Consider the following 27,865-nt stretch of genomic DNA (forward strand, 5'->3'; position numbering starts at 1 on the left):
TGTACCTTTCTATATAAAGAACTACCAAAACAACAACAAAAAAATTAACTGGGCAAAAGACATGAATATACATTTCACAGAGTAAAGTATAAAAATGGCCAATAAGCCATAAAAAATGATCATCACTAGTTATCAGGGAAATGCTAATTAAAATCACAATTAGCTACCACCACACATGCATTAGAATATCTAAATTAAAAAGACTGACAGTACTAAATGTTGAAGAGGATGCTGAGCAACCAGAACTCTCATATATCACTGGTAGGAATGTAAAATAGTCTAACTACTTTGCAAAAAGTTTTGGCAGTTTCTTAAAGGAATAGATACATACCAACCCTTTAACTCAGCAAATCTACTCCTTGTCATTTATCAAAGATAAATGAAAACATATGTCCGCAAAAAGATTTATACAGAAGAAGAGATTTTAAAATTATGGTATATTCATTGACTGGAACACTACTCAGCAACAGAAAATTAAGTAGCCACTGTTACATGCAACAACACATATGAATGTTAAAAAATAGTATGTTGAACAAAATAAGACAAAGATTAAAATATACATACTGTATGATCCCATTCATAGGGATCTTAAATACTTAAATCTATTGTAAAAAAAAAAGAATATGAACAGCAGTTACCTAGGGGCAGACAAGTGGGGATTAGCAGGGAAAGGACACAAGAAAACTTTCTAGGTAATGGAAATGTTCTATAACTTGAGAGACTCGTGGGTAAGACAGATACACCCATTTGTCAAAACTGCACATTTAAGGTTTGTATCTTTCAATGTATGTAAATTTTACCTTACAAAAAGCCATAAAAAATAGGGTAGATGAAAGTATACAGAAAGCAAGCAAGTGATAGCTCTAATCTAGCACTGAACCTTGAATGTATAAATGCCAAGAAGGAAAGTGTTCAGATATATTTGCTCCCAAAGAAAAGAAGAAAATTCATTCTTGTAAAGTAGAAGATCAGGGCAACAAATCCTTCCATAAAGAAAATTTGTTAGAAAAAAAAAGAAAGGATTGAAGTCCTTACCTAATGCATAAAAGAAGACATGATTCTGGGCCAAAATTTTCCACTGTATTAACCCTTTCCTGGAAATAAGTCAGGCATTTAACAAATTACCTGCATATGTTTAGCAAATGTGTTCTGGGGATACTTGTGCTAATTCTAAAAATAATTATGCCTTGTTGGTCCTTTCTTACATAACCATCTCTCAGCCAAAGCTTCGTGTCAATACATTTGCACATACACTGCTCATTCTGAACACAAATACCTGGGAACCAGGAACAATCAAACCTAGAATCTCAGTTTCCTGATGTATACTGAGGTGTGTTTTGCTCTCTATGCCAGGCTGACTTCTCAAGGGCAGAAAATTTTAAATAATTTTTAAGGTGCAATTTGAGGTTTATGTAAATGGCTTTCAGTTGTTATTGCTATTCACCATTAGTCTCAATAATCAAGAACTGGATTACTTAATGGGAGAGACATGGTAATTAAAATGCCCAAGAAAAGGACAAGTAAAATGGAGGAACCAAGGCCAGCTTTCAAAGATATCAAAGTAGCAAGAACTCTGCACAAAAAGAAGTTGTCACAGAAAATTGCAGAAATCACAGAGGTTATAGAAGGGAGACTGAACAAAATATCTTTTGTAGAAAAGAAATTTTTGTGTATCAAGAACTCAGAGGTTACCCTGTTCTTTTAAAACTAACTTTTATTAGACTTACAGGAAAGTCAACACAAGACTATTAAATCTAATTATGTTCACAGACTAAACAAGTAAATTGCTGACCAAAAAAAAAGAAAATGATGTAACTTCTAGACGTGCCTATTTCATACTCTGGAAGCAAAATATGTTTATAAGGATTTGACACAACTTATTTTATTAATGAAAAAATATGTATTTAGCACCTACAATGTTCAGGCATGATTCTAGAGGCTAAAGATAGGCAAATTACACTGGTCATTCCCTTTAAGAAATTTAAAAGCATAGTGAGTAATATAGAGAGACAAAGGGGAAGACCCAAAAAACCAGACAATGAGTGAAAAGAATGCTTCCTAGAAGAAATGATCTAAGAAAGAATTCGATAAGGGCAGAAATAGGGCATTTCAACAAAGTGTTATCCATGAAGCACATAAATACACACACACACACACACACACACACACACTCTACAGAATACAGCACATTTATAGAAGAGTGTTTTACTAAGGCCAGAACCACTCATTCAAAAAGTATATATTGAATACCAATGATGTTTCAAGCACAGTTCTCAGAATTAGACAATAAATGAAGAAATCTCCCAAAAAATATCTGTCCTGAAAAAGTTCAAATTTTAGAGGGATGAAAAAATAATGAACAAAACAAATAAATATATAGTACATTTAAAGATTACAGGTGCTATGGAGAAAAATTAAGCAAAAATTCAGAATCAAATTGAACCTGGAAGGACAAGTATAATTTGTAAAGGTATTAAAGCTGGGGAGGTCATTCTGAAAAAGTGGAACAGCACAAGCATAAATATTAAACTACATGTGTTCCTACCAGCCAGAGAAGTCTTTTTCTCCCCAAGAAGCTTCAAGTGGAAAAGTTAAGATAAAAAATGAAAGGAGTATAGGCCTTTGAATGTCTGGTAAAATGTTGTAGGCTTTACCCCACTACCAATGAGAAGCTATTGAAAAACTTCAGTGGAGGAAAATCAATATATTTTCTCAGTCCTCCTTAATGTCTATGTGGCATTTGAAAATATTAATCACACCCCTCCCATTCACTCCATTCAGTAAGCATTCACTGTGCAGCTACACAATGTTGTGTTAAAAATAATATTTTTAATGTAACACTCTATTACATGTCATCATGTCATAAAGGTTACAGAAGTATACTCATTTCCAGTCACTAAGGAAGACAGATGCCCACATCCCGCTGTGGCTAACACAAGACACTATGTGCTAAATAACATCATGGATGCACAAAAATCAGTCATAACGCAGAAAAGAGCATTATAAAATGTTAATCTTGTGAAACCAAGAAAGGCTTCATGGAGGATTTGAAAAACAAGTAGAATGTAAACAAAAAAGGTAGACAGAAAAAAGGAATTTCAGGTGGAGGAGCAGCAGAAATGGAGGTTTAAAGGTACACAATTGTATGTTATTGCAAATGCAGGATGGCTAAATCATTGGCAAGAAACCTTGTATTATATTAAGAGTTAATTCAGAAAAAAATGCAAATGTTTCTTGGACAAACTTTGTCTTTCAAAATTAAAATCGCTTTTAATATGCCACATGGGGAAAAGTTGATTTCTTACAATTTAGATTAACATTCCATTGCACAGAAGAATGTCAGCTGGAAAAAAATAATAGCTACTGTTTTTACACCACTAAAAGGTTAATATATAGACATTTTTTTTTGAGATGGAGTCTCACTTTGTCGCCCAGACTGGAGTGCAGTGGCATGATCTTGGCTCACTGCAACCTCCACCTCTCAGGTTCAAGCGATTCTCTTGCCTCAGCCTCCTGAGTAGCTGGGATTACAGGCACATGTCACCAACTGGCTAATTTTTGTATTTTCAGTAGAGACAGGGTTTTGCCATGTTGGCAAGGCTGGTCTTGAACTCCTGACCTCAAGTGATCCACATGCCTCAGAATATGTAGACATTTTTGAGGAGAAGATGCACGGCAGCTTTCTAACAGAAGCAAGGTGGGTATATGAGAAGAATATACAGAGTGAGAGATGAGTCACAAATGCAAATGAGTCAGACTAGGACAGATCTCAAATGTTGTAAGCACTCAGTCTCTTTAAGCAAGATATAATAACAACGGTAGTGACACGATTAGATCATATTTTAGAAATGTGGTCTTCTATAAAATGCAAATGTGATCATTCCCTTGATCAGAAACTTCCAATGGTTTCCTGTTTAGAAATCAAAACCCTTTAAACAGACCCCTGGAGTACCTCATCAGCCTCCTCTCATCACCTACCTCCCATCCCCTACCCCAAGTCCTCCTACCACTCTGGCCCTCTTCCAGTTATCTGAAGTGGTCATCTTCCATGCCCCTTTGGCACCTGGCATGCTCTTCCTCACCTCTTCTTAAAAAGGATCTTTGTCTGGTTCAGGCCTACTTAGCCTTCAGATTTAGATCTAGATATGTGGTCAGAAAAATTTCCCCTCACTTCACATTCTAGGCCAGGTCTCTTGTTACATGCTCCCAAAGTGTCAGGTACTATTCCTTCACAGTATTTCTCACTGTTGGAATGATATATTTATTTGAGCAATTATATATTTAATCTTGGTCTCTCCCGCTACAAGTTCCATGAATTCAGTGACCATGACTGTTCTGCTCATGAATATATTCCCAGAATCTAGCACAGTGGGTGGCATAGAGAAGGAGGTTAAATAAACATTTGCTGAATTAATTAAATGCAAAAAGCCAAGTAAGTCTTTCTTGTGGGGACTGTCCCATGTATCACAGGGATGTTGAGCAGCATTCCTGCCCTCTACCAATAAATACCAAAATCAACCCTTCCTGCTTTGTCCCCAGGCATTGCCAAATGTTCCCTGGGGTAGGGAATTCCTCCCCGCTGGGAACCGGGGAGCTAGTATAGCCATATATCCGGGTTGTACAAGGCAATCCCTTTTAATGCCTGTTATCTTGCTAAAATTATTAACAGAATCCCCTTTTACTCTCAGAAATATTCCAATATGGATAGTATTATATTGTCATCCTGTCCATGGCCCATCTGGATGTGTCTTTATGGGTGCTCTTGCCCAAAATTAGTGAACTATATACATAATGACCATGGTTTCACTTCCAACATAGCAGAAATTATAACATTTCTGACAAATGTAGGTTAAAAAAAAATCTACATAGTAGGCTTTGGAATTAGTAGAAATAGTGTAACGGCAATGAATAGAACAAAAACATGAGAAAACAGAATAAATAATACTATATAATCAATTAGATGTAGAAAAACAATGACAGAAATCAAAGATGATACCTAAGTGTTAGCCTGGGAAAGCTGGGTATGAAGCCATCTATCAAGATTAGACACACTGTAGGAGGAGGGTTGAATTTTGTAGGGTGAATGAGGTGATGAAGCAAGCAAGCCTGGATTTTGAGACAGCTCCTCAACACTAAGGTGATACCCAGCAGATACTGGGAAGCACAGGTCTTTCAGACATACAGATATTTGTTGTGCTATGTGCCACTTATTTGGCTCCAATGCCACTGAACTTCTCTCTCTTACTTCTCTACCTTCCCTGGTTTCCTTTAAGGTCTCTTCATTCTGCCTCCCAATTATGAGAATCCCTAAATACTCTATTCATACCTTTCTTCTTCCCATGCTCCACTAACTCTCTGAGAATTCAATGTTATATTAGCTACTAATTCTGTGCTGACAGGTGCCAGCTTAACCTCTTGTCTGTAACCTCCAATACCATATGGCAGGATCCTTCTAACTATTTCCACTTGAATTATATTAACTTACATGAGTATGAGTATTTCCAGTTTAAAAGAGACTTTCATTCACATTTATGTCCATCGATGTACCTTGGTCACCATATATTCAACAGGCTAGAAACCAAGCTTTTCTTTCTTATAAACCTGATCCCTTTTCCTAACTTCTTATTTCTTACAATATTACTACAATTAACCCATCACCTGTGTTCCAAAAAATAACAATAATTCTTCCTCTGCTTCATGCCCCTATATAAAAAGTCACCAAATCAATTTACTTACTTGATTCTGAGTTTCCTCATTTGCAAAATGAAGCCATTAAACTACTTCTAGCTCAAACGTGTTCTAATTTGAAGTCTTGGAAATCTTGGATTCATTCACCATTACCTTAGTATAGGCTGGTGATTCTCAATCCTATTACATGTTAGAATCACCTGATAATCTTTTAAATACTTCTATGTAATCCTCCTGGGATCCAGGCATCAGTTTTATTTAAATACCCCCTACTCCAGTGATTCTAATGTCATCAAGACTGAGAACCATAAATCTAAGCTCTCATTATTGTCACCTATATTTTGCAGATGAGGAAACTCAGGTGCAGAGAAGTGACAGATTGGCTCAAGATTTCATAAATAATAAATGAACCAAGCTCACTTTGATTCCAATGTCCATATTCTTTCCATTGTGCAAAAAAGCAACTGGTACTTAAAAATACAATCTATACCAATTGATGTAATGTTTGTTTTTACATTGCTTTAAAAATGCTTCATTTTCCTCCATATGTGTATAGTTAGTGGCTCCTAAGAGGCCAGAAATGAGAGATGGAGTCTTCTCATTTTCCTCATAAAAGCTATGTCAGGACTGAAAACTAATAAATACAAAATCTATTTTTAAAACACCTTTCATAGTGTGATGATATGGGTTTGCATTTTCAAAATTCCAAAGAGAGATCTATTCGTCTCTTGAAAACTGCCACAATCACTTAGGTATGCTGTTAACTGATTGAGATGGAGAATCATTATGGCACAAAGTTCAGTAGGGAAATATAAATCCTAGGTAGAGAACTGTGATGGATACTGCTTTCCTATACCTCTATAAACACAAGCTGCCAAACATCAGACCTTTAGTGAGTAACTAGATCTTCTGAACAGACACCTTAGCAATGATAATGCGTTAGCATAATCCAGTAAAAACAGTGAATTTCAGAAACTCCATAATCTCTATTTTCCCATCTACTTCACTCCTACATGAAAGTTTAGGTTAATCTTGATATATCAAATTTTTTCTAAATTTGTTTTCACACCATTTGGGCACCTTATCCCTTAATTCTGGCCTTAATTTGTTCTCTAAAGAGAAAAGTGGGGTCTGGGATGAGCTGTGTCCTCCAAATCCAATCCTTCCTAACATGATTCTACACTTCTCAGCGGGTGCTGCAGACCCTTGATTGCTATGCTTCCTACTAGTGATGTCTTCATGAGGCATACAGTCAGCTAGCTGCCTGAGCCTCTGAGAGTACCACACTAACAACATCCTGCTTACCTGCCTTTTACCAGTCAGAAGATGGCATTTATTCATCTGCACAACGAAATCCCAATCCCAGCCCCACTATACACATACACACCAATGAGCATGTGTAACTTCACTCCCACATGGTTTTTGACTTATTCATCATACAGCTATTTAGGCCACTTTGCAGATGCGCTAACAATACCGAGCAGTTGGTTTGGGTTAGAACTGCATTTCTGGAGCATATAAAGTGACAATATTTCAATAAATGACTATCAGGGCCTGCAGCTGAGGAATTAATTAGTAACATATATCATCAACCCTCTATATTCACAGGTTCTCTATCCATGAATTCAACCAACCATGGATCAAAAATACAAAAAAAAAAAAAAAGGATGGTTGCATCTGTACTGAACAATGAGTTTTTTCTTGTCATTATGCCCTAAACAATACAGTTTTACAAATATTTACACAGCATTTACATTGCAGTCAATTTTGTAAAAAATCTAGAGATGACATAAATAATACAGGAGAATGTACATAGGTTATAAGCAAATATTATGCCATTTTATATAAGAGACTTGAGTATTCACAGATATTGGATCTGCAGGAATTCCTGGAACCAATCTTCCACACATACTAAGGGATGAGTGTTTACCAAAAAAAAAAAAAATGCAATAGCTAAGGCAAAGATTATACTTCTAAACTTAACAAGCCAATTTTACAAACACATGTCATTGCTAACAAGAAATCTCTTTTGAAATCCTAGATGGTATATGATAAACCATCAATAGTAACAGACCACAACAAACACATGCTCTTCAAAATGAGAAATAAGAATTGGCCTTCTTTAAGATTATTAATTACTTCTGCTACCAGTATTGTGACAGGCTGAAAAGTCCCTTTGGGTTCAAATGACTTCAGGATGTTGCCAACACTTAACATCCAATAAACATAGACTACAAGTAGGAAAAAAAAATCTTATTTTTGTTACTGTATATACACAACGAAGTGATACTTTAAAGGCAAATATAGGTTACAAATTGAAAATTGAAAAGTACACTATATTGCATTTACCAGTGAATTGTTTATCATTCAAATTGCTTTGTGTTCTTGCTTTTTTAAATTATGAATTTAAGACAAAAGTCTTGCACTTCATAGATTTAGGAAAGATTCCTCACAGATACTGAACACATACAATGTTCCTGCAAATATCCTTATTTCATTCAAGAGACTACTTAGAGAATTATTTCAATTACTTGCCAAGATATTTTATTCTGTGCTATTTTTAACATATATCATGCTAGAGTCACAGGTATACTAAATTTGAAGGGGCATTTCTATGCTTAAAATATGAAACAAATTATTCTGGTATCTAAAATAACCTAACTGAAAAAGCAACTCCTACACACATGTGGTAATAATTTTCAAAAAGCTATCTTTTATTGGATTCTAGATAATAACAATAGCATATGCTTTTTGTATGTCTACTCTTACAAAACAAATTTTTCACAACATAACCTTTCAAGAAACCAAAATGCTTCAGATACTTTCCATTGTACAATATCAATTCACTAACTCAAATATCTGGCTTACAGGATTTAGTACAAACACTTTTTCAGATTATTATCAAAAGAAAAGCCGTTCATCATTTTTATTCCAAAACAATTTAGTGATTGTAAAAGACTCATATTTTAAATAATAAAGTTTCTCGTTTTCCTTTTTCTACATGTTCTTGTCCTGAGCAACAGGACTATGAGAGACTTCACTGATGCTAATATAAAATGAATTTCGTACATGGAAGGAAAAATCCTTCAGTAGCTGATGGGCTTCATTATAGATTGGCATTCATTTGGATAAAATAATTTATCTTTAATAATAACAATCTTTTACCATTTTCAAGATCCTTAACTTTGTGTAATATTTCTGAATTAACAAAATGCTTTCCATTAAAAGAAAAAAACATTTGTACTTTCAAAATTTATTACCTCATCATAAAACAAGAAAAAAGACAATTATCAAATCCATACTATAATAAGCACATGATTCCTAAAAATTACATTCTTTACTGATGTTCTAAATAGAGAAAGAAGAGGAGAGGATAGTACCTTTTCCTTCACTTCTACTTTCCTGGCACAGAAGAGGGAAAGAGGGAACCATGTTAGATTTCCTTGGACCTTTCCTGACTCACTTCCTGCACTGCTATCATTCTTCTGTTAAGAAGAATATGTAAAAGCATATGTGCATGAAGGAATGCATACATATAGAAAAAGAATAGGTATAAGAAGGAATAAGTAAAAGTATGTAAAAGAGGAACCTGGTACTTTATAGTAACTAACTCTCATTACCTAGTGCTTTATTTTCATCTTTTTCCTTTTAGAAAATAAAAACTTGTCCAGGAACAGTGGCTCACGCATGTGAACTCAGCATTTGAAAGGCCAAAGCAGGTGGATCACTTGAGCCCAGGAGTTCAAGACCAGCCTGGGAAACATGATGAAACACCATCTCAACATGAAATACAAAAATTAGCCTGGCGTGGTGGCACACATTGTAGTCCCAGATACTTGGGAGGCAGAGGTGGGAGGATCACCTAAGCATGGAAGGTCATGGCTGCAGTGACCTGAGGTCACACCACTGCACTCCAGCCTGGGTGACAGAGTAAAACCCTGTCTTACAAAATAATAATAATAATAATAATCCTACCTCTTTGATTCTCTTAAAACAATTGCTTTAGAAAGAAGTAAGTTCTGAATGAATTCATAATTTTAAACCTATCAGAGTAAAACTGCTGAAAATCAAAGAGAAAAACCTTGAAAGTAGCCAGATAACACTGAATGTAAATGGACAAAACTCTCAAATCCAAAGACAAAGAGTGGCTGACCAGATTTTTTTTTTTAAAAAAAAAAGGTAGAATTCAATGATCTGCTGCCTACAACAAACACATTTCATCTGTAAAGACATACACAGGCTGAAAATAAAGGGGTGGAAAAAGATATTCTATGCCAACAGAAACCAAAATACAGCAGGAGTAGCTACACTTATATCAGACAAAATAGATTTCAAGACAAAAACTATGATAAGAGACAAATAAAGTCAATATATAATAATAAAGAGGTCAATTCAGTAAGACAATATAACAGTTGTAAATATATATGCACAACACTGGAGCACCCAGATACATAAAGCCAATATTATTAGAGTTAAAGGGAGATATAGGCCCAATATATTAATAGCTGGAGACTTCAACAAACCGCTTTCAGCACTGGACAGACCTTCCAAACAGAAAATCAACAAAAAAACATCAGACTTAATCTACACTATACACCAAATGGGTATAATAGATGTTTACAGAATATTTCATTCAAAGGCTGTAGAACATACAATCTTTTCCTCAGCACATACATCATTCTCAAAGATATACTATATACTAGATCACAAAACAAGCCTCAAAACATTCCAAAAAATTGAAATAATATCAGGCATATTCTCTGACCACAATGGAATAAAACTAGAAATCAACAAAAAGAGATATTTTGTAAAGTATACAAACACATGGAAATTAAACAATATGCTCCTGAATGAAGAGTGAGTCAATGAAGAAATTAAGAAGGAAACTGAAAAGTTCTTGAACCAAATGAGATAATGAAAACACAACATACCAAAATCTAAGAGATACAGCAAAAATGGAACAAGAGGGAATTTTGTTACTGTAAGTGCCTACATCAAAAAAGTAGAAAAATATCAAATAAACAACCTCACAATGCATTTTAAAGAAGTATAAAAGCAAGAGCAAACCAAACCCAAAATTATTACAAGAAAGGAGATAATAAACATCACAGCAAAAATAAATGACATTAAAATGAAGAATACAGTACAAAAGATTAGCTAAATGAAAAGTTGGTTTTTTGAAAAGATAAATAAAACTGTCAAACTCGTAAGCCAGAGTAGGAAAAAAAGACAGAAGACCCAAATAAATAAAATAAGATTAAAAAAAGGGAGACATTACAACCAATGATAAATAAATTAAAATAATTAGAGGCTACTATGACCAACATATGCCAATAAATAGAAAATCTAGAAGAAATGAATAAATTCCTAGACACATACAACCTATCGAGATTGAACCATGAAGAAATCCAAAACCTAAACAGACCAATATCAATTAACAAGATGAAAGCTGTAATAAAAAGTTTCCTAATAAAGAAATGCCTGAAACACAATGACTTTATTGCTGATTCTACCAAATATTTAAGGGAGTAATAACAATCCTACTCAAACTATTTGGAAAAATAGAGGAGGAAGGAATATTTCCAAACTCTTTCTACAAGTCCAGTATTAATCTGATACCAAAACCAACAAAGGTGCATCAAAAAAGAGCACTGAAGGCTAGTATTTTTGATAAATATTGATGTAAAAGTTCTCAACAAAATATTAGCAAACTGAATCCAAAAACACATTAAAAAGATCATTCCTTAGGACCAGGTGGGATTTAACCTATGGATGCAAGGATGGTTCAACATATGCAAAGCAATCAATATGATACATCAAATCAACAGAATGAAGGACAAAACCCATGTGATCATTTCAATTGATACTAAAAAAGCATTTGAGAAAATTCAACATCCTCTCATGATAAAAATCCTCAAAAAACTGGGTATAGAAAGAACATACCTCAACACAATAAAAGCCATATATGACAGACCCATAGCTAGTTTCATACTGAATGGGAAAAAAAATGACTTTTCTCAATGATCTGGAACATGACAAGGATGCCCACTTTCACCACTGTTACTCAACAAAGTATTGAAAGTCCTATCTAGATCAATTGGACAAGAGAAAAGAATAAAGGGCATTCAAATTGGAAAGGACAAAGTCAAATTATCCTTATTGGCAGACAATAGGATCTTATTTCTAGAAAAACCTGAAGACTCCAGCAAAAAACTGAGAACTGAAAAACAAATCCAGTAAAGGTGCAGAATACAAAATCAACATACAAAAATCAGTAGCATTTCTGTACACCAACAGTGAACAATCTGAAAAATAATTCAAGAAAGTTATCCCATTTACAATAGCTATGAAGAAGATTAAATACCTAGGAAATAACCAAAGAAGTGAAAGAGCTATGAAAACTATAAAACATTGATGCAAGAAATTTAAGAGAATTAAAAAAATGGAAAAATATTCCATGTTCATGGATTGGAAGAAACAATACTATTAAAATGTCCATACTACCCAAAGCAATCTATACATTCAATGATATTCCTACCAAAATACCAATGACATTATTCACAGAAATAGAAAAAAAAATCCTACAATTTATATGGAACCACAAAAAACAACAGAATAGCCAAAGCTATCCTGAGTAAGAAGAACAAAACTGGAGGAATCATATTACCTGACTTCAAATTATACTACAGAGCTACAGTAACTAAAACAGCAATGGTACTGGCATAAAAACAGACACATAGACCAACGGAACAGAAAAGAGAACCCAGAAAAAATCCATACATCTACAGTGAACTAATTTTTGACAAAGGTGTCAAGAACATACATTAAGGAAATGGAAGTTTCTTCAATAAATAATGCTGAGAAAACTAGAAATCCATATGCAAAAAATGAAACTAGACCCCTATCTCTCACTGTATACAAAAATCAAATCAAAAGGGATTAAAAACTGAAATATTATATCTCAAACTATGAAACTACCATAAGAAAACGCTGGGGGAACTCTTCAGGTTATTAGACTGGTCAAAGATTTCTTGAGTAATACCCCACAAACACAGGCAACCAAAGCAGAAATAGACAAATCGGATTACATCAAGTTAAAAAGCTTCTGTATGGTGAAGGAAACAATCAACCAAGTGAAAAGGCAACCCAGTGGGAGAAAATATGAGCAAACTATCCTCTGACAAGGTGTTAAAACCAGAATTTACAAGGCGCTCAAACAACTCTATAGGAAAAAAAATCTAGTATTACAATTAAAAATGGGCAAAAAATCTGAATAGAAATTTCTCAAAAGAAGACATACAAATGGCAAACAAGCATATGAGAAGGTGATCAACATCACTGATCATCAGAGAAATGCAAATCAAAATTACGAGATATAATCTCACCTCAGATAAAATGACTTTTATCTAAAAGTCAAGCAATAACAAATGCTGATGAGAATATAGAGAAAAGGGAACCATCATACATTGTTGGTGGAAATATAAACTAGTACAACCACTATGAAGAGCAGTTTAGAAGTTCCTCAAAAAACCAAAAATAGAGCTATCATATGCTCTAGCAATCCTACTCCCTGTTATATACCCAAAAGAAAGGAAATCAGTAGATTGAAGAGATCTCTCCACCCCCATGTTTATTGCAGCACTATTCACAATAGCCAAGATCTGGAATCAAACTAAGAGTGTCCATCGACAAAAAAACAGATAAAGAAAATGTGGTACAAATACATAATCAGATATTATTATTTGGCCTTAAAAAAATTAATGGAGATCCTGCCATTTGCAACAACATGGATAGAACTGCAGGTCATTATGTTAAGTGAAATAAGCAAAGCACAGAAAGACAAAGTTTACATGTTCTCACTTATTTGTGGGAGCTAAAAATTAAAATAATTGAACTCAACGAGAGCAAAAAGATGGTTACCAGAGGCTGGGAATGGTATTCAGGGGCTGGAAGGAAATGGGGATGGTTAACAGGTATTTAAAAAAATAGAAAGAATGATTAAGACTTGTATTTGCTGGCATACCAGGCTGAATATATTCAAAACTAATTATACATTTAAAAATAACTAAGCATATACTTGTATTGTTTGTAACACAATGGATAAATGTTAGAGGTGATGGATACCCCATTTACCCTGATGTAGATATCCAAGTTATCCTGATTTTAACATGCATTTCATGCCTGTATTAAAATATCTCACTTAATCCATTTATATACATATATATTTACACACGCACACATATACACACACACACACACACACACACACACATATATATTAAACCCACAAAAATAAAAGTCAATATAGTAGCCAGAAAAGGACAGGTAATTTCAAAGACATAATAATTATAATAACATAGCTAACTTCTCAATAATATCTACAGAAGCCAGATGGACCAATGGATTGCTATATTCAAAGGGCTGAAAGAAAATAACTACTAATCTAAAATTCTATACCCAGCAAAAATATCCTTCAAAACTGAACAGAAGATTTTTTTTAAATGCCTTCAGACAAAGAAAACCTGACAGATTTACTTAATAGTAAAGGATATTTTTTCAGGCAGAGGGAAAAATAATCTCAGATAGCAGCTTGAAGATTTAGAAGGAAGAACATTAAGGAGAAAGATCAAAATATGAATATATCTAAAGGTTATTAAGTGTCCAAAGTTGATTACTATTTCATGAATCCTTCTTATACTTACATAGTACAGGGATAGTATTGATATGGCTATTCTTATTTTATAGAAAAAAAAAAAAACAAGGAGAGGCATATCCAAAGTTAGTTTTTCCAAAATCCTAATTATAACCCTGGCAACTGCAAAGAAAGAGTCTTGGTCTACATTCCCTCTACCATAATTAAGAAGACAAAACAAAAATCAAAATAAAAAAGAAATGGTTGAAATAATTAGAGACAGAAATAGAAAATCCTGGCTCACCAATGCTTTGACATTGAGAACGTATTTTCTCAGTACAGCATTTGTGAACTGGATATTTTCTGTTTGCCCTGCAAACTTCCCATCTGTTTCGAATCTGCTCTGTGCCAGAAGCTGACCACTGCATCCAAGGATCCCTTTCCCTCTGGCTTCCAGTTGAGTTTGGCCAATGAGAATCACTGGCAAGAGACTGGAGAGAGGGAGGAAAGTGGGATCAGAATATTTATTTCCTCTATTCCCTCCCTGCTGAGTCTCCGGGGTTGGTTGTATCCATCAGTCTAAGGCAACAGCTCCTATTAGATGGCCGTCTTATAGCTATGCTGCTCTTTTCTGCAAGATCCAATAACGAATCCCTTCTCTGGCCCTTTCAGATATAAGAATGGTAATAGTTCCCATAGTGGTTAGTGCCAACATGCTTCACTATTCCTTGTTAGTGTCTCTTTGTTCATTTCTACTCTTTCAATTACCCCATTTGAGTGAACATCTATTTGCTGCCAAGACTCTGCTTGCCAATTTATAGCATGGAAGGTGGTAAAAACAGAATAGAGAATAAGAACTCCAACACTAAAGTCAAAAACAAATAGAATTGAATCCCTGCTCCAAAACTGGCATTGTAAGGGTTTGCTAACATTTCTAAGCCTCTCTTATCTCTTCTGTAAAATTAAAAAAAATAATAATAGTAGTATCTGTTTCAAAAATTATTGTTTGGTGTGAATTACTATTATTTTTTTAGACGGAATCTCACTCTGTTACCATGCTGGAGGGCAGTGGCACGATCTGGGCTCACTGCAACATCCACCTCCCAGGTTCAAGCGATTCTGCTAACTCAGCCTCCTGAGTAGGTGGGACTACAGGCACATGCCACCGTGCCTGGCAACTTTTTTGTATTTTAGTATGGACGGGGTTTCACCATGTTGGCCAGGATGGTCTTGATCTCCTGACCTTCTGATCCACCAGCATCAGCCTACCAAAGTGCTGGGATTACAGGAGTGAGCCATCATGCCCAGCCAGTGTGAATTGTTAATAAGGGCTTACCCCAGTGCCTGATACAAAGTATAGGCTTAATAAATATTAAACTAGTATTATAAATTTAATATTTAGTAAATACTAAATTACTAACTTATTATTATTAAATTATAATATTAACATTGATTAATATCATTAAATTATAATACTATTTACTTCACAGGTATGATATGAAATTGACCACCACATGACTAATAAAGGAGCAAATATATCTATCCCACTCCAGCTTTTAATTCTGACTGCTATTTAATAGACCAAGTTTCACACTAGAAAACCATGTCTAAAAGCAAACTATGCCTTTTTAAATACTCTAGTTTGCCTACTACAAAATTAAGATGCAACCAGTAAGTATAATTTATCTGTCAATGTAAATAAGCATCTGTACATTTTGGAAGAGAACATTATCATAATAAGTAGTTCTGCTCCACTTTAACATTACTGGAAAAAACCAGTGGCATAAATTAGCTCAATTTTATTTTAGCTGGCTCAGGGCTAAAGAAAATTCTAATTGGGTCAAGTCAAAAGAAATAGTTTCAGCACATCATATACAACTTCCCTGACTCCCTAAAAAATGATACATGAGACAGAAATTGAATATATATTTGTGATCAGAAATGTTCAAAAACAATGAGTAATTTGAAGACTAAAAATGAGAACAGATGAAAGAGAAAATAGACCATCAAAATACAGTACCCATCCTTCAATTTTAATATTATGACTGAAAGTCTCAGTATGCATGCAATTGTGAATAAAAAGACCAAATACAGCCAGCAATACTGAAGCATGATAGCTAAATTGGTTGCATGTCCTTTGGAAAACAACTGCAGCTGCTGCCCGAAGGGCCTGCGTAATAACAATATATTTGGCAGCACTAAACAGATAACCATCTTCCAAATTTTCTCTAAGTGAAAAACAGTTATCGACAATAAAAGACTGCTGACTGCTATTTTAACCATGAACCAAAATATTTTCTCCCAGGTTGGCTGCAGTACTGATCCAATTGATAGAAAAAGAAAAGCATGACTTGTTCTTTTATACTGCATCAAGGTACCAGCAGTTCACCCTTGCCTCCATGTGGACTACAGTTCAAGTCCTTGATCTTAGAGGCCATAACCAGATGCCTTCCTGAATCAAATCCCTCTAAGTAACACCATTTCCAGCTCCTTCTGATTTGAACTGTTTGAACTTGATGCAATCCAGCAAACAAGGGAAGCTAAAACAGAACTCTGCACACATGGGCACTAAATGATGTTGCTAAGTTATCCATTACATAATATTCACCAGGAAATACCTTACTCTTTGCCTAGCTTTGCTATCTTGGGCCCAGTCTGTCTTTCTTTCTTTCTTTATATTTTTTTTTTTGCGGGGGGGGGGGGCGGTGGGGAGATGGAGTTTCACTCCTGTTGCCCAGGCTGTAGTGCAATGGCATGATCTCAGCTCACCATAACTACCACCTCTCAGGTTCAAGCGATTCTCCCTCATCAGCCTCCCAAGTAGCTGGGATTACAGGCACGTGCCACCACGGCCAGCTAATTTTGTATTTTTAGTAAAGATGGGGTTTCTCCATGTTGGTCAGGCTGGTCTTGAACTCCCAACCTGGGATGATCCACCCACCTTGGCCTTCCAAAGTGCTGGGATTACAGGCATGAGCCACCATACCTGGCCAGGCCCAGGCTTTTAAGAGAACTATCATTCAGAGACAACTATGATTCTCCAAGGGATTTAATTCAATAACTATATTTATAGGTTCTCTAAGTAAAATAATTGTTAAAAGTGGGCAAATTGGTAAATGTACCAAAATTAATAGTAATGTTGGCTACAACATATATAATGCCATGTGCCAGGCACTCTAATAAAAGATTAACTTATTCAATCCCCAAAATAACCCCACGAGACAGAAACTGTTACTAAACCCATTTTACAGAAAAGGGGAGAGGCACTGAGGCACAGAGAATTTAAATAGCTTACCCATGGTCCCAGAGCTAATGAGTAAGTTAATCAGTCATGGTCTAAGTCTTCTGCTTTAACCTTTATAATATCCCAACACTAAAAATACAGCTTTTAAAAATATTCCTATGTGTCAATGTTGAACCTGGCAAATAAAAAAACTTAAAAAAATAAAAAATATTCCTGAACCATGACATTACTGAACTAAGATGCATCTATAGCTCCAATCTCTCCTTTCTCTTCTATTTATTCTCAAATTAACAATTCAAAGTCTAGATTTACCAACAAATAAGAGAGCTGAGCATATCTCTCCTAAAAAAGAAAAGGCAGTAATAAAATTTCTACCCAATGAAATTTGGAAAGGTTCACTATGGTAAAACCAGAGAGAACAGAAAAACTGTCTTTGATAACTATTTGTAAGGTACTATTATCATCCAAGAAGTTTCCAGTAAGATGATGGCATTTGTGTTTAACAAAGTTAAATCTGCCCTATGCTCAATTTTTAAAGAGAAGCATTCTTTCGTGATTCTAAATATACTATTTACCAGCCTACCTCAGAACTATTATCAAATGCCTGCTTTTGGCTTTTTCTGTTACTACATGGAATATAATCAACTAACTTCCAGGAGGCTACTGCACTGGTAATATTGTGAGATACATCTTTTGTTGCCCAATCCACAAAAAAAGGTGGCAAGTAAGTACCTAAAAAAGATTTTATTCCTTCTTGCTTCTCTGCTTCTTGATTCTTCTACTGCTTCCAGATATAAGTATATGATGCCAGAAGTACAAAACACATCTACTAGTTTTAGATTCCAAAATCTATAAACCAAGTCATCCACTGCAAAAGACTGATCAATAATCACAATTTCTTAGAGAAATGCTTCCTTATATTCTTTAGTCATACAGAAACTTACTTTGTTCTTCAGAGAACATACCACACTGTATGTTCCATAGCAATGGTTTATGGTTTTATGTATTTAGACCAGTGGTATTCATTAAATAGACTTTCACTCTGAAACAAATCTGATGCCTACTCAGGAAGGTAAGTTCATAGGAACAAACAAGTAGAGAAAAATCAACCATCTGAGATATCCACTAAATTCTGAAATAATTCACAACAGGTCATCTCCTGGATTCATAAGTTATTCATTTTTCATGTTCTTTAACGCTGGCTTGTTTTCTAAGGCTTACATCCCAGAAAATCAGAATGTTTTCCCTTTCATGTCAACAACAACTCTTTTAAAGCTCTTTTCTATATCAGAGAGAAATATATTTCCACTGAAATTTTCTTTTATACTCTGTAACTTTTGAAGATAACCAGGCACAGAAAGACAAAAACTTTCCTTTGAAGAGTAAATGTTACTGGCACCTAAACCTTTTCTTTTTGTTGTTTGTAACAAAAGTACTGGGCCCTAAGATTCAAGATACAATATTGAATTCTATCTGGTTTCCTATCCTAAACAAACCACAATTGGAGGTGCCAAATTAATTCTGAACAAATTTGCTTCAGGGCACCTACAGGGGCCATAGGCCTTTAATCTTCACATACCAAGAGTGTTTATTTGCCTCTGTTGGAAAGAAACACAGGTCTGAGAAGTCAAAGGTTAGTCAGTGGAAGAGAAAAATGGGGTAGAATCTCAGATGACAGAAGAAAGTAATGAACCTGCAAGTGTTTTCCCTGGCTAGCTGAGAGAACTGCCAAGTTTGGGTCAGAGGTCTCATTTAACTAGGAGTTCCGTATTGCTCTTTAGGTTACAACAATCTCAATAAAGCAAGTGATTATTCCTTGACTTAAAAGAACTTCCAAATTACAAACCCAAATGAAGTTATCATTGCCAAATAACTCAATTTGTGAATATAAAATAATGGTGTTAAAGTAATTGGGTGTCAAGATTGTTTACACTATCCATCAAATTTTATCAAAATATGATCAAATGTCATAAATTAAATTCTTATTATTTTATACATATGCTATATGATATTTTCTATAACTTAAAAGTACTAACTAATTCCAAGATCTGTTCAGAAAATAACTATCAGGAGTCACTAATAGAGAATTCTAGAGATACTTCTTAATCAATAGTACATCAGTTTAAGTAGTGTATTTTGGGTTTTTTAAGCTAGTTAAAATCTTTCTCTATCCATTGTAAAGTGTGTTGAATCTTTTTGGATGAATTAAAATGTATATCTAGTATCTTAGTAGATTTAATTTTTATATGGTTAATTCTTCTGTGATTAATAGGCCATTGAAAAATGAGTTTGCTAATTGTTGGGATTTTTCTTACTCAAGTTATGTGGAATGTTTGGGATATCCTCATGCATGTTATATATTCCACCTTTTATTTTTATGCAAAAAAAAAATCTCTTTTTGGTACAAGAAGTTTATTATATTTTCTTTGCAAATAAAGAGTTAGTGCCAATTTGTAACTTAAAAAAATTTCACTGATGACCAAAAATTCCAATTACAGTATTTTCTGGACTATTTTGTTAACAGTCTGGATCAAACAGATGTCAGTATAGTAATTACATTACAATGTGATATATATAAATTTTTCTTGATTTATCTGCCTACCATAACCATATCTTGTTTTCTCATCTTTACTTTAACATCAGTGTTTTATAAATTGGAAAGTTGTTTTATTCCAATATAACCTGGGACTGTGGTTTTTTTTAATTCCACAATCTAAAATAATAATAGATTACTATTTTTAACTTACCTGCAAAGTAGAAAAAGTTCTGCAGAAATTTAAAAAGATGAGGGGAAACGGGATGAATTAGGAGTGAAAAAAAGAACTAAAGTTCAAAATTTAAGCATCACAAAAAATTCTGATTTCTTTAAAAAGTCTTAATTTTGCCTACTTTACTGCTTTTTCAAATAATTAAAATTTTAACTACATAGTCTATAGTATTTGAAGTTTAATTTTTAAAGTACTATTCAGTAATTTCTCATTTCAAATTTAAAATTAAGTACCAAAAGTTGTGTATAAATAGCATTAAGAAAATGGCACAGGAGGAAAATATCAGGAAATTCTCTAGTATGGTTTAAGAATTTTACTCTTAAACATCAATGGCATATAATATCTCTCTTTCTCTAATGTTATGAATAGGTAGAGTAATATACTTGCCTTAATGGTAGAAATCAGTGAAATCATGTAATGTCTCTGTATATCCTTTAGTCTACAACCATATTTTAAATGTTCAATATGCCCATTCTAATTGAATGGGTACTAACTGAAGAAAAAGCTCCTAAATAAAATGTCTAAATAAGTACTAGTCTCATTCTAACAGTAAACCTATTAAGTTACTTCCATCTAGAGCAAATTTACTTAGTAAAGAAGGGACTATTTGAAAAAGCATTCAGCAAAATAAATTTATTATCAAAAAAACCACTTGCAATGAAGCACGGAATATCATAGCATAACTTACATTTTTATTGTGTCAGTTTACATAGATGAACACTAAAAGCAACCATTTGAATTTCTAGATGAATTCATCATTACCCAGAAAATCAAATTTGGTTCCATGAATTTAAATTTGCTTTTAATGTGTATCATGCTTAGAGTTTTTAATATACAGGCATGACTATGATTGCATAAAAGCTTCTAAAAGTGATTTATTTAGTAAGAACATTACTTTAAGATATCACATTAAAGATTGCCTCTTAAAGCTTGGGTATCCAGCAGCTAAAAGGGTCAGCAACATTACCAAAAGAGAGACAGCAAATGCTGCCTATTAATGATGCCCACTGTCTTAAATTAACCGGAGCTTCCAACCAAGACGCCTTCTCCCTGCCCTCTCCTGCAAGCCACTCACACTCCAGGGAAGAAAGGTATGTACATACATACATACTCAGATGGATGGATGGATGGATGGATAGACAGACAGACAGATAGACAGATAATAGATAAATGGAAGTGTTGTGCATGTGAGTGTGTGTGTGTGTGAGAGAGAGAGAGAGTGTGTGTGTGTGTTTTGCATATGGGGTGGGAGTGTTGCTGCTGTTAACAGAAGTAAACATTTCTAAATGGAAAAATATGTACAATTAGTCTTATTGCTTTAATTGAGCAGATCAAAGTTAAACAGCATCATATAATATAAAACAAATTATTTGTAGTGACTTCCAAGAAAGTGTATATTAGACTAAGATTCACAATGCTATGTTTCTATGCCATCAATTTAGAGGTTCTTCCTAGGCTCCTCTGAGAGAAACGAAGAAAAAGTCTTTAAGATGCCCCACATTAGAAAAATATTATAATTTGTGATCCACTGAGAAATGAAGTAACATAAAAATACTTCTAGGAGTCACACTAAAACCTATATTTCATGTAGATCTCTTCACAAAGAAAAAGAAGTAAGTCTCTCAGAAGAAAGTGATGAAATAAAGAGGTATATAATGAAGAACAAAAAAGATATTTTGGAGAAATACAGCATATTACTCATTAATAATTGTAGTAATCACATGAATCATAGAAATCTCTATGATTTTACTGGACTATTGGGTCTTGTAAATAGTCTATAGACATAAGTTCTATATATTGACTAAATGAGACACAATCCTATTTAGACATACAGAAGAGGGGAAATGGAAAGAAACAATAGATAACACATTGCATTTGGTCTTATATGCCCCAAAAGATACCTCGTTGTTGTTGTTGTTGTTGTTTTATTGCATTTTAGGTTTGGGGGTACATGGGAAGAACATGCAAGATTGTTGCATAGGTACACACATGGCAGTGTGATTTGCTGCCTTCCTCCCCATCACCTATATCTGGCATTTCTCCCCATGCTATCTCTCCCCAACTCCCCACCCCTAACTGTCCCTCCTCTAGTTCCCCCCAACAGACCCCAGTGGGTGATGCTCCCCTCCCTGTGTCCATATGTTCTCATTGTTCAAAACCCAACTATGAGTGAGAACATGTGGTGTTTGATTTTCTGTTCTTGTGTCAGTTTGCTGAAAATGATGGTTTCCAGGTTCATCCATGTCCCTACAAAGGACACGAACTCATCGTTTTTTATGGCTGCATAGTATTCCATGGTGTATATATGCCACATTTTCCCTGTCCAGTCTATCATCGATGGGCATTTGGGTTGGTTCCAGATCTTTGCTATTGTAAACAGTGCTGCAATGAACACTCGTGTGCATGTGTCCTTATAGTAGAACGATTTATAAACCTTTGGAATATATACCTAGTAATGGGATTGCTGGGTCAAATGGAATTTCTATTTCTAGGTCCTTAAGGAATCATCACATTGTCTTCCACAATGGTTGAACTAATTTACACTCCCACCAACAGTGTAAAAATGTTCCTATTTCTCCATATCCTTTCCAGCATCTGTTGTCTCCAGATTTTTTAATGATCGCCATTCTAACTGGTGTGAGATGGTATCTCAATGTAGTTTTGATTTGCATTTCTCTAATGACCAGTGATGATGAGCATTTTTTCATATGTTTGTTGGCCTCATGTATGTCTTCTTTTGTAAAGTGTCTGTTCATATCCTTTGCCCACTTTTGAATGGGGTTGTGTTTTTCTTGTAAATCTGTTTTAGTTCTTTGTAGATTCTGGATATCAGCCCTTTGTCAGATGGGTAGATTGCAAAAATTTTTGATACTTCGTTTTTTTATAAATTTTCTGTACTGACGCTTTTTCCTAGATGACATCATGTGGACCTTCAGAAACAGTATTTCAATAGAAACAATACAAGTCTGCATTATAAAGTATGAAGGTGTGGCCAGGCATGGTGGCTCATGCCTGTAATCCCAGCACTTTGGGAGGCTGAGCTGGGTGGATCACTAGGTCAGGAGTTCAAGACCAACCTGACTAACCTCATCTCTACTAAAAATACAAAAATTAGCTGGGCGTGGTGGCACTCACCTGTAATCCCAGTTACTCAGGAGGCTGAGGCAGGAGAATCACTCAAACCCGGGAGACGGAGGTTGCAGTGAGTCAAGATCACACCACTGTACTCCAGCCTGGGCAACAGAGAGAGACTCTGTCTCATTTTTAAAAAAAAAAAAAAAGTATGAAGGTGTTCAGGGCCTCCTAGGTAGAAATCTATACATACTTTGACCTGTGTTGATGTATCTCCTCTCTTATGACAATTACAGATCCTTTCTTCTGTGTCTGTGAGTCATCTGTTTGTCTATCTCATTATTAAAATTCTGAAGTTCATCCCAAACAGCATCAGGATACTGTATAATTCTGATACCAATTTTGCTTTGCTATAACCCCTTCTATTTTCACTTTCACATAATTTCATATTTTATATGGCCAGTGATGATATACATGTATTCAAGTTTAATAAAAATACAAAATATTTTCATGGTAAAATATATAAATGAAATTTTGACACAGGCCATTAGAAGATAATCAAATCTGCTTTTTTGAAAGTGGTATGAGAAATTTTGTACATAAAGACACTTAAACTCATGACTGTTGATATAAAATTAGGTCAATGCCAATAATTTCTTCTGAAATTTCTTTCTATAATTTAAAGTAACAGTATAGGCATACTTATCAGATAGTAAATACTAATTATGCATATAAGTTCAAATTGCAATTGTCACCTTAATTATATATGGATTTAAGACTCTTCATGAGATATTCATCTGACATAATACAAACAGTTAGTAAAAAGGTTGACCTAAACAAACAAATAAATTTTCCACAAATAGGCGAGGGGCAGTGGCTCACACCTGTAATCCCAGCACTTTGGGAAGCCCAGAAGGGGGATTGCTTGAGCTCAGGAGTTTAAGACTAGCCTGGCCAATATAGTGAAATCCTGTCTTTACCAAAAATGCAAAATTAGCCAGGTGTGGTGGCACGCACCTGTGGTCCCAGCTACCTGGGGGCTAACGTGGGAGGATCGCTTGAGCCTGGGTGGCAGAGGCTACAGTAAGCCATGATCACACCACTGCACTCCAGCCTGTGCAACAGAGGGAGGCCTTGTCTTAAAAGAAAAAAAAAAAGTTACACAAATAAATCCCCATTATCCACAGAAGAGAAGATAATATTACCAACATCAAATTCCCACAAAATTAAAAGTCCTTCTTTTAGGCCATAGTTTTTTGTTGTTTTTTTTTGGCAGAACAAGCTGTTTTATTCCTCAGATATGCAGGTCTCTGCAATGAAACTGCGCACAAGATCCTACTTGTTGCTTGCCCCAAGGAGTACCGTTAAAAGTAAAGAGACTGGGAGTACATCTAAATGTGGAGAGACTGGGGCCTGTCATTACTTTTGGGGAAGAGGCACAAATTACCCAATTGGGCACCAATAAGACTGGAGCACTTCGGAATCAGACAACTGGGGTGGAACTATAGGGCCTACCAAACTGAGAATCAACCTTGTGTACCATAAATGTGCTTTTCTTCAGAAGGCCAATCCCACAGGGACTAGGACACAGACCCCATCAGCAATGGTAGTGGCCACATCACTAATAAAAATACACATGATTCACAGATACGTGGTATCAGATGCAACTGACCACAACCGTCTCATGGTAAATATAAAAGCCTTGAGAGGCTTAAATGCCATGTAAATATTCTGAAGGAATCTCCTTTCTCAACAACCACTTCATATGTCTAATATTAAATACTAAAATTTTCAGAGTATACTAACTAGATAAGACACATTTAAATGAAACATTTGCCCAACAAGGATGCCAAACATTAGAGTTTGTTTTATTGCATGACGTTTGCATAAGAAAAAATGTTATTGAAAACTGTAAGGCATCATGCAATCATTGAATAAGCTAATTATTAACTGTACACTTAAGATAGGTGGACATATAATCTAAAATTTAAAAACTAGTTCCAAAAAGTACATAAAAAATTTAACACGATGAGCTTTTAAATATGGTTTATAATTTCATGTTGTTAAAAAGTGCTTCAAATGTACTGCTGGAAAGTTGCTCTTTATAAATGGCGCTGGGGTGATGTCAGATTATAAACTGTAAAAACCAATTACTTTTACGGAATTAGAAAGCTAACATTGTGATATTCAAACTTACTTAAATCAGTTTTCAATTCTCACTCCAATTAAGTTGATATAATATTAATAATCTAAAAAACATGTTTTATAACCAGCAAAAGTCTATTGAATTCAAGTTATGCATGTTGAGCAATCAAATCTCTAAGTAAGCCTGAACTTTGAGACCTGGAACCACGGTGGGTCTGTGTTAATCAATGTACTGTGCCATCCAGCGGAAGCCTTCTCCGTAACCTTGTCTTTTGAGCACACTACACATGAAAATGTCTAAGGGTCTGGCATTCAGTTCTTTCAGAGATACACTCCCCTTTCCTGTTGTCTGACCATATAAACCAAACATCTCTCGTAACCTCTCTTCACTGATGGCTTCAGGTCTGTCGATCTTATTCCCAAGAATCAGTATAGGCACATTAGCAATGGTTTCATCTGTCATTAGTGAATCAAGTTCTTCTTTTGATTCTAACAGTCTTTCATGGTCTGCACAATCCATCAGAAATACAATGCCATTGATAGCAGGAAGGTAGTTTTTCCACACTCTTCGAGCTTGAACATGTCCACCCAGATCAAAAGTTGTAAACATCATGCCGACAATGGTCAGTTCTTCTGAAGTGGGATGTAATGTTGGGACGTGTTGTCCAAATCTGTCATCTTTTAGCATGTGTAGCAATGTTTTTCCTGCATTATCCAATCCAAGAAACACCAATTTACCAGTCTTCTTATATAATCCTAAAAACTGTAGCACACTGCTGAAACCACTGTAAATCCAATCAAATATGAAGGACATATCCAAATCTGATAGGGTCTGCAACTGGAGAGAACGCAATCCCCTGCTTGGCGTTGGCCATACACTCGGAGACCGAACTCCAAAGCACGATGGCTGCCATGGCCCCAGTTCTCATCAGCCCCTTCCGGGCTGGCCTAGGCCATAGTCTTGAAACTCCTTCAACAAATGCTTTGTGGTCAAAAACATTTTTAAGTAGTCATACTAAATGCTCTTTTAATTTTCCACAGGCAAAGTATTCAGGCTGTGAAGCAGCATGACTTTGAATACTCTTCGTGAGTCACTTGTTTTCAGATCATTCTTTAATTAATCCATTCATTCATTCATTCATTCACTCAACCAATATTCACTGAAAACCAACTCACTGCCAAGCATGAAGAAACTGAGTAATGGTGGTCCCTATATGAAAGAGGAAACGTCTTTCTATATGCCAATTCCCTGGAGAAAACATCAGCTGGAGAGAAGGTAGTTCTCCCCAAAGACTTGAAACTGGAATGGCCCTAACAACTACACAGAACTCCAATCCCAGCCACAGAAAAAACTTACTTTAGGAGTCAAGACCTATTAAAACTCATATTGCAAGACAAAGGCCTTGTTTTCACGCTACACGGCTTAACTGAATAAACTCCATCTAACACTGCTATTCAGTTAGCTTATCTTTAGGACACCAAACTTCATAGAACTAACTAGGTTTTTATGGGTTAATGAAATTCTGTGTGGTCTTCTTTGGGCTAGTGATATATGAGCATCACTTGGAGGTTTAAATGGTTTAAGAATCAGATTTGCCAAAACTCAAGGTTCATTAATCCACTTTAATATTCTGAATATAAAGTAATATATACTTCTACACCCAACTGGATTTCCTGAACTCAAAGGTGATATAATCTTGAAAAAAATTATACAAAATAGGCATGAATTTTCATGAAATATATACAAGCTGAAAGAAAGCTATGTATTTGGGGGAAATAACATGAGAAAAGTAACAATAATCTTCCTAAAGGCAACATATAACTATTGCTTTACTAAGTATTTTAGCATTTAAAAATAGGCAAAAGTAGCCTGGACAAAAATTATTCCGATTTTAACAAAACTTTAACTTTTCTTAAGAGAACAGTTTTTAGACACTAAGAAATTAAGGAATAAAGAAATAAAAAAGAGTTAAGATAAATAATTGATCCAAAAGTACTATAAGGACTGTGACTTTGCTGATTAAAAGTAAAGAATTTACTATAAATTCTATGCTAGTAAACACAAATTCTATCTGATAAAAATATCAAGACAGAAACAAATAGTATTTATAAGGTCTGCTGTGATGCAAGCATGAATAAAAATTATTTTATGATATTTCATACTATTTAAAGAAAACTTTATTTTGCTTTGCACAGTATTTTAAATTTTAACTACAAAAATGGTATATTTACTGAACTGAAATTAGCACAAATAACTAATACTTTTTTCTTTAAAGTAATTTTTGAGTAGAAAATAGCAATACACATTTCCATTTC

The 27,865-nt window shown here is 34.8% G+C and overlaps 2 protein-coding genes across 7 annotated transcripts in view; both read right to left on the reverse strand.

Moving 5' to 3' along the window:
* The window catches only part of BBS9 (Bardet-Biedl syndrome 9), a 726,661-nt gene that overhangs the window by 531,230 nt on the left and 167,566 nt on the right, over positions 1 to 27,865 (reverse strand). The gene's annotated exons all lie outside the window — the stretch shown is intronic.
* Positions 24,660 to 26,471, reverse strand: LOC105723358 (GTP-binding protein SAR1b). Its single transcript, XM_012461305.2, has one exon. It carries the CDS (start codon positions 26,361 to 26,363, stop codon positions 25,770 to 25,772), a length of 594 nt encoding a protein of 197 aa, XP_012316728.1. The 5' UTR covers positions 26,364 to 26,471; the 3' UTR covers positions 24,660 to 25,769.

This window comes from Aotus nancymaae, unplaced genomic scaffold, assembly GCF_030222135.1.
Source record: "Aotus nancymaae isolate 86718 unplaced genomic scaffold, 86718_ANA_hifiasm-v0.15.2.pri h1tg000025l, whole genome shotgun sequence".
Lineage (NCBI taxonomy): Eukaryota > Metazoa > Chordata > Mammalia > Primates > Aotidae > Aotus > Aotus nancymaae.